Here is a 13,000-nt window from a genome sequence, read left to right on the forward strand (position 1 = left end):
TTAATTAAGCATAGGCAAGGCACCAAACAACTTTAAAAATATTTGCAGCCTAATTACTGATTCAACTTAGAGTTTTAAAAACCCCGGTTTCCTAGATGAAAAGGTTATATCAAAAATAATTTAAAGAAAGCGTCCAAAGGAAGTTCTGTGGCACAAAAATCAGTTACATCCCATATATTAAGGTGCAAAGGACTGAAAAGTTGTGTTTCAGTTGTCTATTCTGTCTATTCTATTCTACCTTGTTTGGTCCTCTACCTTTTACAGTTATAAAAAATGTGACACAATTTATACAAATAAAGGAGGAATTTCTGAAAATTAGAATTGATATTGTAACTTGATAGTTATGGGAGCAACAGAAACACAAACTTAGTTTTTTTAGTATGCCATTTTTCTCTGAATTTAAGGAAAAATGTAAATAGTAAAATCAGAATTTACATCTAGATGTCTTTATACTCTAGCCTATAGTAATACATTTTGGAATAATATACGTTCATCTGTCGGTAATCAACATTAACATTCGAACAAGTTTTATTGATTTACCTTTGAAAATAATGTACTGGTAGGCCTATTTAGAGACGTCCAAACAGTGATGTTGTGGTTGGTGGCTGTCATGCGTCACCCCCTCCACACATTGAATCCTGATTGAAGGATCCCTCGTACAACCGTCGACACACCGCTGTGTTCGCTGATTGGCCCACACGTGTCTCCTCCCCTCAGCGGCACTTTTACCGCAGCCTGCTGCAGATTAATGAGGCACTTCCACTGAGCAGATGTTAAGAAGCACCTGTTCTGCCACAGCTTGTGCTGAACATGTCAACAAATCTGCCTTTTCTCAATATTAGCCTACATTGCCGTGTTTTATTAAAAAATCTTCAATATCGATTTTCGATTTGAAGAATAACGTCAGATTCGTTTTAATCAGGTTAGTATCGCTCGATGAGCTTTTGTGTTTTCAATTCTTCGGAGTGACCCAGCCGCCCCACACTCCATCGTCGTCTTTTGGTAAGCACCACAGTCCGCGTGTGTGCGCCCTGCCGCCGCACTAGAGCAGCCATGCCTCCCGGTGTTGAGACCGCGCCTCGGAGCACATCCGCCGGCTGTTTCTGCGCCTGCTGCGGGGAGCAGATGAGACCTTATTTCACCGAGAACTCTGTGATCTCTCAGGGGGACATCTATCAACTGTAAGTTTACTGAATACACTGCTGAAACCTCCTGCCTCTGTGTGTGGCAGTGACCTAACTATGATACAAAGGACAATCTCGTGCTTATTGTAGCCTACTTTCATATAGAATCACATATAGTTTATATCATATGTGGTTGAACAGCTCTTCTTATTTACTAAGCCCACTCAGACACATCTCCTTAAATCTGCTTTTGACATAGTTTCTCATTTAACCTGCTTTGAAGTTTTTAGTAACGATGGTATGACACATGCATGGAGTTTTCCCATGATTTGTCCACAAAAAGGATATGACAGCACAGCAGCAGTGGAGTCACTGTCCACAGGAAGACGTTTCCTTCCTTTTGTCAAATGCCTCAGAGATGACACACTTATCTACTCACATGCAGTCTTCTTTCTTTGCTGTTCTTTTACCAGGCCTTTCCCCTCATTCAGTCTTGTAGGAGCACAGCTGGAAGGCTCGCTGTGTATCCAAGCAGAATCTTTTGGACAATGATAGGATGTGATTAAACTATCAGCTGAGGGAGAACACAGTCTTGGAATTGGCATGCAAATGCCACTTGTGTGTTTGACCTGCAAAGTTAGTTCTTCGTTTGTCTGTATTTACTCTTTTTTTTTTTACACGTTCATGAGACATATACCCATTATTTACATTTGGCAAAACAGTGCTAACTCAGCGGTTAGAAGTTATAGGACTAAGGCTCCTTTCAGAGGCACAACGTAGTCTAACAACTACATGAATAAATCTTATTTAAAATTGTTCGATTTGTGTTTAATTTCAGCATCCTCAACTTGCTTCATTAACCTTATAAGTAACTAATTTCTGTCAGTCTTACTATTTTACATGGCTGTTTAACCCTTTACTGGCAGTCAAGGTTTTTTTCCATGATTATTTGACAGTATCATGAACGAGAGGAGGTGAAATATGTAAATATGTCTCTGCTACAGGAGGGCATGTTTTGTATAATCTATAGATATGTTCTTTTTAATACTCTTGTAACTGTGGGACGGAGTCCAAGACAATTTTCCCTTTGGGGACATAAAGTTTATCTTCTTGTATCTTATCTTTTTCACTTGGCCATGGAGAGCTTCATGAGGAGACTCTTTGACGCTGTAACGCTAGATTCAATTTTCAATAGATTTTTCATCGATTCAATTTTCAATCGTAAGGGTCACAAATTGAGAGACTTTGAACTTTACTATTAGTGAAGTTGACTGGGATACATGTGGGATGAGAATTTTAGAAAAAAATAATCATAACATCAAATATAACATGCTGTGATATACTCCATCACAAATATTTTAAATACATTTATAGTATGCATTATTCTATAATAATACATCTTATCATAGAATAATATGTATTATAATATAATGTTTTGGTTTTTTTTTTTTTTAAATTGATCAACCTCTATTACTGTTACTCTCATCTTTAGAGCAAACTAAAAAGACAACGTCCTTTCTTATTTTCGAGCTTCCTCTGCGTCTGCCACGACGTTTAGTCATTGCCCCAAGTCCTAAGTGACAAAGTCGGACGCAGAGTGAGCAGTTGCAGGTTTGGTCAGTTGTCATAAATTTGTAACGGGACTGTCTGCTGTTTTAAGAAAAAAATAAATGAGTTAACATTTTCTTTTGTCCTCTCTGTTTGTCACCCTGTTGTTAGTTGTACTGTATCCCCCGTCATTTAATGAACATGTCCAGTTCAGTTAAGCCAGCATGTTATTGGAGACAGCTGCTGTTCTCTGCAAACCTCACAGCTGAGTCAGGTCCTGAACTCATAAAGGCGCACAAATCTTCCCGATATAGTTAAACATATGATGTTTGTACAGGATGCCGTGCAATATTTTTAAGATAACACAAGATTAAATGGGCAATATTGAAACTCATTGAAGTTATAAATGAGTCACAGTCTTTACATTAGCAGATGTTTTCATACAGAGAAACAAACACTCCTGCTCCATACAGTGGGGACTACAAAAAACCCACTACAGAACTCCACTGTGGTTTTACAAGGAAAGTGCGAGAATGGTTTGTGTAATAAGTGTCACAAAACAATGAAAATAAACGTTTCCCTGAGCCCACAACGATGTTGATTGCTCAGTCCTCCCAGCAGGATTAGTTTTTGTCTTCTGATAGCTTTTTTTTTTACTCACTTTTTCTCGTCTCTCTCGTCTGTCCAGCATCAGCGAAAGTTTCCTGACAGTTAAAGGAGCGGCTCTGTTCCTACCTCGAGGAAATGGCTCCTCCACGTCTTCCACCTCTCGCTTCTCACAGCTGCGCAGCAAACATGCGGGTGAGGCTTTGTCACAACAACAAACTGACTAAATCAGTCCTTCTGAATTTTGGTGAATCTTGGATCTGATTGAAAGCTGCGTTTTCTCCCTCTCCTCCCACTAGGAGACATCCAGCAGCATCTGCAAACCATGTTTACTGTCCTCAGACCTGAGGACAACATCAAACTGGTGAGTTGAGAAAAAACGTCAGTCTTCAGATTGTCTGGGAACTTTCAGGACCTGAACTTCGTTTTCCCTGCTCCAGGCGGTTCGTTTGGAGAGTGTTCACACTCAGATAACCCGCTACATGGTGGTTGTTTCAACCAACGGTCGTCAGGACACCGAGGAGAGCGTGGTGCTGGGGATGGATTTCAGTCCTGTAGATAGGTGAGACAGTCACATACACACAAGCGTATATGTGTTGCCCCCCTCCCGCGTTCTGATAAGGAGCATTAAATGGTAATCTGTTTCACCCTTTCTAGCTCCTGTTCTGTTGGTTTGGTTTTGCCCTTATGGAGCGATACGTTGATCCACCTGGACGGAGATGGGTAAGAACAGTTGCAACATGCTTTAATGACAGAGATAAAACATATTAAACACCAGGCTGACTGTCTATCTTTATTGAACCTCTTTCCTCTGTTCTCCTTCTCTTCTTGCTTCCAGGGGTTTCAGTGTGTCAACTGATAGCAGAGTGCATGTATTCAAGCCCGTTTCTGTGCAGGCCATGTGGTGAGTTATACCCCGTTCATCACATGACTTGGTAGACATGGATATCTACTGAGCATCTTCCATTTCACATCATTGTCTGCAAGTGTTCATCTATTTAAAGCCATTAGTTTAAAAATATCTATTTTGGTCATGACTTCCTCTTCATCTCCTGCTTCTTACTCTCCCTCTATTCTCTCTCGCAGGTCGGCCCTGCAGTCACTCCATAAAGCGTGTGAGGTGGCTCGTTGTCACAACTACTTCCCAGGCAGCTTGTTCCTCACCTGGGTGAGCTACTATCAGAGCAGGGTCTCCTCCGACCAGGTACGCATTAATGAGTGGAATGCCATGCAGGATGTGCAGTCCCACCGTGCCGATTCGCCAGTGCTCTTCTCTGACATGTAAGTTTATATTTTAACTTTTCAGCCTCTTCCTCCTTTATTTTTACAATTCTGCGGGGGGAAAAATCATCATCATAATATTCATTGTGTTTTTTTAGGATAATAACAGTTAAATATGAAAAGGTAGAAATTGAATCACTATTGTTTCCTTTAGGTGTTATACATGCTGTACAGTGCCATAAAGCAGTTTGATGAGACACCCTCATGTTTACATTAACATATACAAAAACAACAACTTGAATTCTCGTCCTGTATTGTATTTTAATTACATGTTGTTTCTGCAGACCGACAGAAAGAGAGCTGACTGAGCGACAGATCAAATCCAGTTTAAGGGAGATCATGATGCAGAAAGACCTTGAGAATGTGACCTGCAAAGAGGTGAGTCAGGGCTTCTGGTGCAGGAATCTAATACACCCTGAACAGGGGAAGTGGTCAGTGAAAGCTGAAAAGCTTTCCATCTTGGTTTTTTTGCAACACATTGGATCCATGTTAGAAATTTTTAGTTATCAGCGTTGTTGAGCTTCACAAATAGTGCCTGCAGTCAATCTTTTTGATTTGCTGGTGAATATTTTATGAATGTGTTTGTGTTTTGATCAGATCCGAACAGCACTGGAAATGCACATGACATGTAACCTGCGTGAGTTTAAGGAGTTCATTGACAACGAGATGATTGTCATCCTGGGCCAGATGGACAGTCCTACGGAGATCTTTGATCATGTGTTCTTGGTAGGTTGTCTCAGTGTATAGCTGCTCCTGTCCACAAGATAAGGAAAAGCAAGAAAACGGAATCACACAATTATAAACAAAAACCATTCGATAATAGAAAATGTCTCAGCTCTTAGATGTAAATAATTCATCATCAATCTCAAGTAATTGCATGAACATTTCTTGTACATCTTGCCATATCCATGTCTGGGAAACTGACAAAATATCAGATAGTCTGGTGTAATTCCTACAAATTTTAAGGTACTTTGTTCTTGTTTGGGTTGGAGTGCTCATTGGATGTCAGGACAGCCTGCTACGGGATTAAAGCATTATGAAAAGCTCAGTTGAAGGCTCTGAACTAGTCTGAGGGTTGCTTTTGTTTCCTACAGGGATCTGAGTGGAATGCATCCAATTTGGAAGAGTTGCAGAAGAGTGGGTAAGTAGGGGGGCTAAAACAACAAAAAAACACCATACAGTACAAGATGTACTAAAGTCAATAAAAACCTGTGTTATATAATAAGACCTAAGATTTTGTCTTGTTATCCAAACAGGCCGTGTGCAACAGCATCACATCCAATAATCTCTCTCATGTTCTTTTCCCGCTTCCTCTTGTTCATGTCTCTTTCTTTCTCAGGGTTCAGTACATCCTGAATGTAACGAGGGAGATTGATAACTTCTTCCCTGGTGTGTTTGAGTACCACAACATCCGTGTTTACGATGAGGAGGCCACAGACCTGCTTGCTTACTGGAATGATACCTATAAGTTTATATCTAGAGCCAAGTGAGTTTTACACGACACAACTTCCTCTTCCTCAGATCATCTTGTTTCAGAAAACTGTCATTCTTCCAATTACCTGTCAGCAATGTTTGTTTGTTTGTTGTTTTTTAAAGAATTTAGCTCCTGTTGAGAAAATGACTCAGTCAGAACTCCTGACAAATTTTGAAAATATTAGGCTGACATGTATGCTTTATTCTTCTTGGCCACACCAGGAAAGCTGGATCAAAGTGCCTGGTGCACTGTAAAATGGGTATTAGTCGCTCTGCTGCCACAGTGATTGCTTACGCCATGAAGGAGTACGGCTGGGACTTGAAAAAAGCGTTTGATTACGTCAAGGAGCGTCGGACTGTGACCAAACCTAATCCCTCCTTCATGAGACAGCTCGAGGAGTATCAGGGCATACTGCTGGCCAGGTACTCACAGATACATAAAACAACACCTCTTTAAACTACTTTAAGATTTGCTTAAGGGTTTAATAAATTATTTTTACACACACTTTATGCAACTGTCCCCAGTTGTTATGTCTCCCACAAGTCAGTACCACCACAGTGGCTTCCATAACTGCAGTAGCACTTCAGTGTCTGCTGCTGACTGTGATGATGATTATGATTAAAAACAATAGACAGCTTCTGATGCAGGTAACTTTACCACGCCAACTTAACATTGCTTCGAAATAGTATACATGTATAAGACATCGTTTACAACAACAGCCTGACTGCATAATGTGAAAATGATTTGTCCTTATAATGCCGCTAGGAAAGGGAACGTTATAACGTAAGGTCACATGGAGGTTGTTAAAAATATAGCAGTACAGCTCCCATGTAAACCTGCAGTTTAATCTTTTGTTTGTTTCACCGTATTCTTCTATAGCTGCTCGTTTAGTTCCGAAATTCTGTCTCAAAATGGTAGGTGTGACATGAACAGACTTTAACCCAGCCCATTTGTCACCTTCCTCCACAGCAAGCAGAGGCACAACAAACTGTGGCGTTCTCACTCTGACAGTGATCTGTCTGAGGCCCATGAGCCGCTGTCCAAATCTTACGCCCAACCACACAGCCTGGGTCACTCTGACCCACGAAACCAGGCCAGCAGCACGCATAGTCCTTCTGTGAAAGAACTGCTGGAGTCAATGGGGACTCCAACCCCCAAAAGCAAAGCAACACACTCCACCAGCCAGCCTGATACTGGTATCCAGTGCAACAAGCTGAGATTTTCAGCCCCTGCGGGAGTGGTGGCATCAAGCCTCGAGGCCCCTTCTCACTCTGCTGTGGTGCAGATCAGCAAGTTGGGATTCCCCTGTCCCGAGTCGACAGCTGGATCCGTGTCTCCCTTATCTCCCCCCCTCTCTAATGGCTCATGTGACTCTGAGGAGCAGATGTCATCACCTCCCCTTTCCCAGCCGAGGGCCGCCACTGTGGTGCCAGAGCTTCAGAAAACAGACATGGTGACTGTTGCACAGAGTGTTTTAGTGGGCCAGCCTCACCCGCCTCCATCCTTCCACCACCTCCCCCTCTCCCCTGCTCCATCCTCAACTCCAGTCTGCATGGACGAGGTTGGCAAACCACAGGTGCTATCCTGCTCTCTGCCTGTGTTAAAAACCATGCTTGTATCAGTGCCTGAGCCCGTGACAACACAAGCACTAAGCACACACCAGGCAGGGCCCCAGTGTCTGTCTGCACCAGTGCCTGTCAAAAAAACTGTCTCTGACCAACAGATGTGTATTGTCGCCCATTCTTCCTCCACTTGTGATTTTATCAGCTACCCCAGTGCCATTCCACAGGACAGTGAGATGTTGTTTGGACACAGTGCAGACCACATTAACTTTTTCAGTGCCAGGGAAAAGTTTAAAGGAATGAGTCAAGATGGTAAAAGTCACTGTGCTGCTGTACAGCAGTCGCCCCAGCCGAAGACTTGTGGCAAGGAACAGCAACCTCCACTTCAGGATGTCCCGATTTGTTGTGGGAAGGAAGAAGGAAAATTGAAGGTAAGACTTCTGCCTGTATAAAAATGTAAAACAGCTGCACTTCCATTTAACTTTCTTAATCAACATTGTCATGTTGTGATCACAGAGACCCTTTAATTCAACTCCCAGGTCTTGTGATATTTTTCTGATTTAATTATATCTTTTTCCAAGGCAATATTTCTTTAATAATAACAATGATAATAATTTATTGATAAAGTGCCTTTAATACAGATGTTTACAAAGTACTTAGACGGACAAAGTAAAGTTAGAAACTCTGGACAATAACAGTATTAACATTCAACAGTCAGGCCAAACAGAGAGAACTTTAAAACATTGTTTACCTATTTTTATTTGTAAAGGGACAAAGGTGGAATGTTAGACATGTATGTTGCCACTTAATACATTGTACCAGAGTAAGCTCAGAGCTAGTTTACATCTGCAGTCCCTCAGCAGGTCAAAATAAAATGATAATAAAATAAACTACAACAAACATAGCCGAGTATCCCAGAGCTGTTCATCTCTTAAACACATAGAAGTTAAATGCTGAAATGCAGTAACACAAGATCAGTGATTCCAGATTTGAGCGTCTTTCATCAGATTTTATTTTTAAAGCTGCTGTTAGAATCACAGTTGTTCCTCGTCTGGTCAGTTCCACTGACTTGTTGCTTTGACACAGAAAGGTGGATGGAAGGTTACAAAACAATCTCTTGTCAAAGATATTTTAGGAGATTTTAAAGGTGCATTATATAGATTTAGTAATGACAAAGTTGGAGAAGTGAAACAACTGCAATGCTATTTTAGTAAAGCTAAGTAAATATGCAAACTTTATTCAAAGGCAAAACATAACACTAAACACTGTTTAGAGCTAAAAAAAACAAACCATAAATTCTCTTGTAGCATTTTATCTTCAGTGTTCAGGGACCCAATTTTCCTCTGAGGACTGTTTGTGTTTGGAGTTCTGAAGATATACCACAGAAACTGTACAACTTTTACTATTCTCTACCCAAACTCCATAGTTTACCTTTTATGGCTCCTCTGAGAAAAAGTTAAAAAAACAACGAAAGGCAAAAACAAAATCACTACAAGTACGTCTGCAAATAAAAGGAATCAAAGTGATAAAACAGGCACATTGAAAAGTATTTAAAGCAAGAAGGAATATAAATCAATGGATAAATAAAAGTGATGATAAAACAATGAGGGCGATGAAATGCATTTAAAAAGAAGTAAGGCAATATGAATTAGCAAAATGATATTAATGATAATGATTAATGATATCATTTTTAGCATATCGTTAAATCCATAACATCTTATCTGTACTCTGTAGAGCTTTTGAGTATTTTTGCCCAGGGGCTCCACCTGGTGGAGAAACGGTAGAACTCTTGATTTAGATTATCGTTCACATCTGAATCTCTTTAAATTAAAAGTTCTTTGATAAAAACTTGGTGGATAAACTAAGACTTTCATTTAGCATTACATCTGCATAATGATTCATATTATCTTCCCTTTGTTTGTAGGAAATGACGGTTCCTGTGCAGATCACAGAGCATGCCCCTCAAGGCCTTATAAGTCAACCAGCGCCTCAAGGCCCCGAGGACCAGGAAGTGAAGAAGGTCAGGCAGGAATCGGAAGATGCAGATATTTTGATAAACAAGGAAGCTGAGAATGTTAAAGAGGAAGTGAGAAACAAAGAAGAGCAGGAGGTAGCTCCTGCTTGTCTCCACAGCGACTTGACAAGGGTGTCCGTGCGACGTGTCACCAAACAGCTGGAGCAGATAATGAAACAGGAGCATGAGAATCCATTACTCTCTTCATCTCCACCATCCCTCTCAAGCAGCTTATCTTGTTCTCGGCAGCATCCACCTAGTGCCCCCCTTGTTACAATGTCAATTACCCAGGATACAGCTGAAGGCTCGCAGATGTCAGAAGTTAGCAGCATGCAGGAGGAGCAAGGACATGCAATGGATGGACCAGTTAAAAGGGACAGTGGGGATTTAATTGAGTTGCGTGATCTAGGAAACACTCACAGAAGCACAAAAGGACAAAAACAGCAGCCTGCTGATGCTAGAAAGCTCTCTACCTCTTCCCCTTTCCACCGTGCTGCCCACTCTCCATTTGCCTCAGTGAATTTCCTTTGTTTGGAGGGCGTGACAGAGCTCGAGTCAGGCACAGACTGGGGGTTCTCCACAGATGGACCTCAAAGTGAAATTATCATGAGGGAGACATGGGAGACACTGTGCGAGCTTGGTGCCTTCCTGCAGCAGGTGAGCATGGGTGGAATCTGCTGTGTGGACCAGGTTTTTGGTCTCGGTGCTGGAACAACTCCAAAGCGAGGAAGCAGCATCCAGAAAAGGGTCCGAGAGGTGGAAGCCAGGATTCGCCAGGCTGGATTGACCCCTCCGTCTCTTATGAAGCGCTCGGCCTCCTTGGCAAAACTTGGCTGTCTAGAGTTGCTCGCAAATGACCTGAGTGAGTGGGAGCTCAGCCGCTCCTCTGTTGCACCGTCTACAGCAGAACCTTCAACCCACTCTGTTAGCGACGAGTCGAAGAAACAGCGGGTCCAAAACTCTCCCCCCTTAGCCCAACAACAACCAGAAGCCCTCGATACTCATGCCGAGAGCCTTGATAAGGATCATGAAACCTCTCCACCTGCACAGCCTCCAGCATCATATCCACAGGGACTCCCTTACTCTGGCCAAGATTCTGCGCATTTACCTGGACTGACCCTAATGACAGCAAGGCAGCAATATGGAAGGACTCACCCCCTGAGGCGACTTAAGAAAAGAACTGCTAGTACCCTTTACCACACCATGTAACCCTCACTGTGTGTTTGCGTGTGAGAGAGAGAGTGAGAGAGAGAGAACTAGCACAAATCAGGTGCATATGTTTGATTTATTCAGCGAAAACAAACGAGTGCCTCTTGCCTTAAAGGATGTGTTCAACTGTTTTTCCCCATGAAGATCTGCGATATAAGTCAATGAATGAGCAGTTTAAAGGCTATGAAGGTTGTGTTCATTGAAATAGGGGAAATTGGAAGAAATAAAGGGTTGTTATCAACATTTTGAGAAAGAAGCAAAAACAATCATTCCAATGACCGTCATGTTTCAGATGCTAACAGCCTGAGCCTGCACCTATTCAATCCTTGAATCATGGCTGGTCTCCCAGTTATCAACTTTCTGTTGGTGGGCTGAATAATTCAAGCTTCTCTTAGGTGGAATGTAGCCTCTGTTATCTACTTCTGGTCTTTTCTTGTCTCATCATCATAATGTGTTTGTTGTGCTGGGTTGACAACAAACAAAAATATCATTTTTTTCTTCTGTTACAATCTGATGTGTAAACTAACCAACAGAACATGTGCAAAACACACCTGCACAATAGGTTCAAAATATACATGTAAAGATGAAGCTGGAATAATTTAGCAGAAAGACTTTGTCTTGAAACTTTTTGTGCTAGCAGTAGTGCATCCAAACCATAGACTGTATTCACAAAGGGAAGGCATGCTTCAGCCTCCTTCCATTGAACAGGAAAACACACATTTAACTTGCAGATAAAATGACAAAACATCTCTCAGGTGGGTATAGTCCACAGTGGAACAGATTTATTTGACACAGTTAAGTAAATTAAATGACTTGTGTTGGTGTTCATTACGTTCACTCTAGCTGTTTCTGCTATACTGCAGGACAGTATTCATTGACAGTGCTGTCAATCATGGCAATCCATACTGTTCATAGCAACATCAAATCAATTCAAAATAACCATCTGTGACAAAGGATTAATTGGACACGAAATGGCATGATAACGATAACATGATGATTAAAATTGTATCTGAAGTGCATTTTGTTTTCATAGTTTGATACGAGGAGGCCGGTTTGTGAACTATACTGCAGCCTGTCAGCAGGGGGAGTTAAAATCTTTTGACAGGCTTCAATCCCGGACAGCTGTTTCTCCGTCCATCTTAATATGCAGTCTATAATTCAAGCACAAAAAGCTAAGCTAAAACCACAGCCACATCCGATGAGCTACTTTCTAAGAGAAATGTGTATCCAGAGATGGCGACAGGAAAGTCAACTGAACATGTTTGCGTAGCTGTACAGAGTGTTGTTGAAACATAACAGAGTGAGAACGGGCCTGCTGTTTGTTGTAATGTTTGTTTTGACTACACAATACCTCAGTAAGCCTCAACCAAACTTGACCTGCACAAAAGTCAATCTCTGGATTCCTAGAAAGTCAGTGAGAAACAATTAAAGTGTCACTGTTGACAAGTGACTACTCATCATCTCTCTTCTTCATCCTCTTAGCTCGTATGGCACTCAAACTGGACATCTTCTCTATGTATTTCTGTGTGGGGCTAGGGCATTCAGAGTTAAGGCAGAGTGTATATTTGTGATTTTTCTGCTATTTCTTTAGGATGTAATTGCCTGTATCGTGAGTTGAAAATGTAGGAGCTGAACATGTTTTTTTATATCTTGTTTGTGTCTGTGTGAGTGAGTAGCACAACTTTACAATGCGTGTGTACACGTTTGTTTTTATCTCTCTTTTTTGTACACATTTTTAAGGAGTGTGCCTGTGGTTGGAAGTGAAGCTTCTCTGCAGTCTATCAGAAATGTCTGTTCAGGCAGATCTTCGTACATGCACTTTACTCCCTTTTTAATTTTAATGTGGCTTTTTTCTATGTATGGTTGCTACTTTGGGGAGCATGCGTAGATTGTAGCAACTGTTGGGTATGTGTGTGTGTTGTCAAAGCCTAATTTCTATTTCGTTTGATTTTAAAATTTCGTGTACATAGTCTTTTTTTTTTTTATCATGTGCTTCAACTGTGACCATTAAACAGTGGCAATTATTGAGAGTTTTTCATTGAGTCTTTGTGCAGTTATTTACAGTCATAATACTTTGAAGAAGTTGACAACACAAGTACCTGTGGAAGTTTTTGACAACATATATAGCCATATTTTAAATTACTTAGTCTTAGTGTATCTCTTAAGTATCTTTTATTGCAAA

General features: G+C 41.2%; 1 protein-coding gene across 2 annotated transcripts in view; it reads left to right on the plus strand.

The window, feature by feature from the left end:
• The window catches only part of ssh2b (slingshot protein phosphatase 2b), a 20,503-nt gene extending 7,652 nt beyond the window's left edge, over positions 1-12,851 (plus strand). Inside the window, exons 1-14 of one of the 2 annotated variants that reach the window (XM_079355850.1) lie at positions 777-1,181; positions 3,361-3,473; positions 3,578-3,642; positions 3,719-3,840; positions 3,936-4,001; positions 4,117-4,182; positions 4,365-4,559; positions 4,844-4,937; positions 5,157-5,285; positions 5,654-5,700; positions 5,899-6,045; positions 6,255-6,455; positions 7,003-8,026; positions 9,520-12,851. In XM_079355850.1, the coding sequence (XP_079211976.1) occupies positions 1,054-1,181; positions 3,361-3,473; positions 3,578-3,642; positions 3,719-3,840; positions 3,936-4,001; positions 4,117-4,182; positions 4,365-4,559; positions 4,844-4,937; positions 5,157-5,285; positions 5,654-5,700; positions 5,899-6,045; positions 6,255-6,455; positions 7,003-8,026; positions 9,520-10,818 (3,696 nt within the window). In that variant the 5' untranslated portion in view covers positions 777-1,053 and the 3' untranslated portion in view covers positions 10,819-12,851. Of the gene's footprint in view, positions 1-776; positions 1,182-3,360; positions 3,474-3,577; positions 3,643-3,718; positions 3,841-3,935; positions 4,002-4,116; positions 4,183-4,364; positions 4,560-4,843; positions 4,938-5,156; positions 5,286-5,653; positions 5,701-5,898; positions 6,046-6,254; positions 6,456-7,002; positions 8,027-9,519 lie in introns of those variants that run through there. The other variant, XM_079355851.1, reaches the window with a different exon arrangement.
• Positions 12,852-13,000: the final 149 nt, after the last annotated feature.

This window comes from Symphodus melops, assembly GCF_947650265.1.
Source record: "Symphodus melops genome assembly, chromosome: 11".
NCBI classification, from domain to species: Eukaryota; Metazoa; Chordata; class Actinopteri; order Labriformes; family Labridae; genus Symphodus; species Symphodus melops.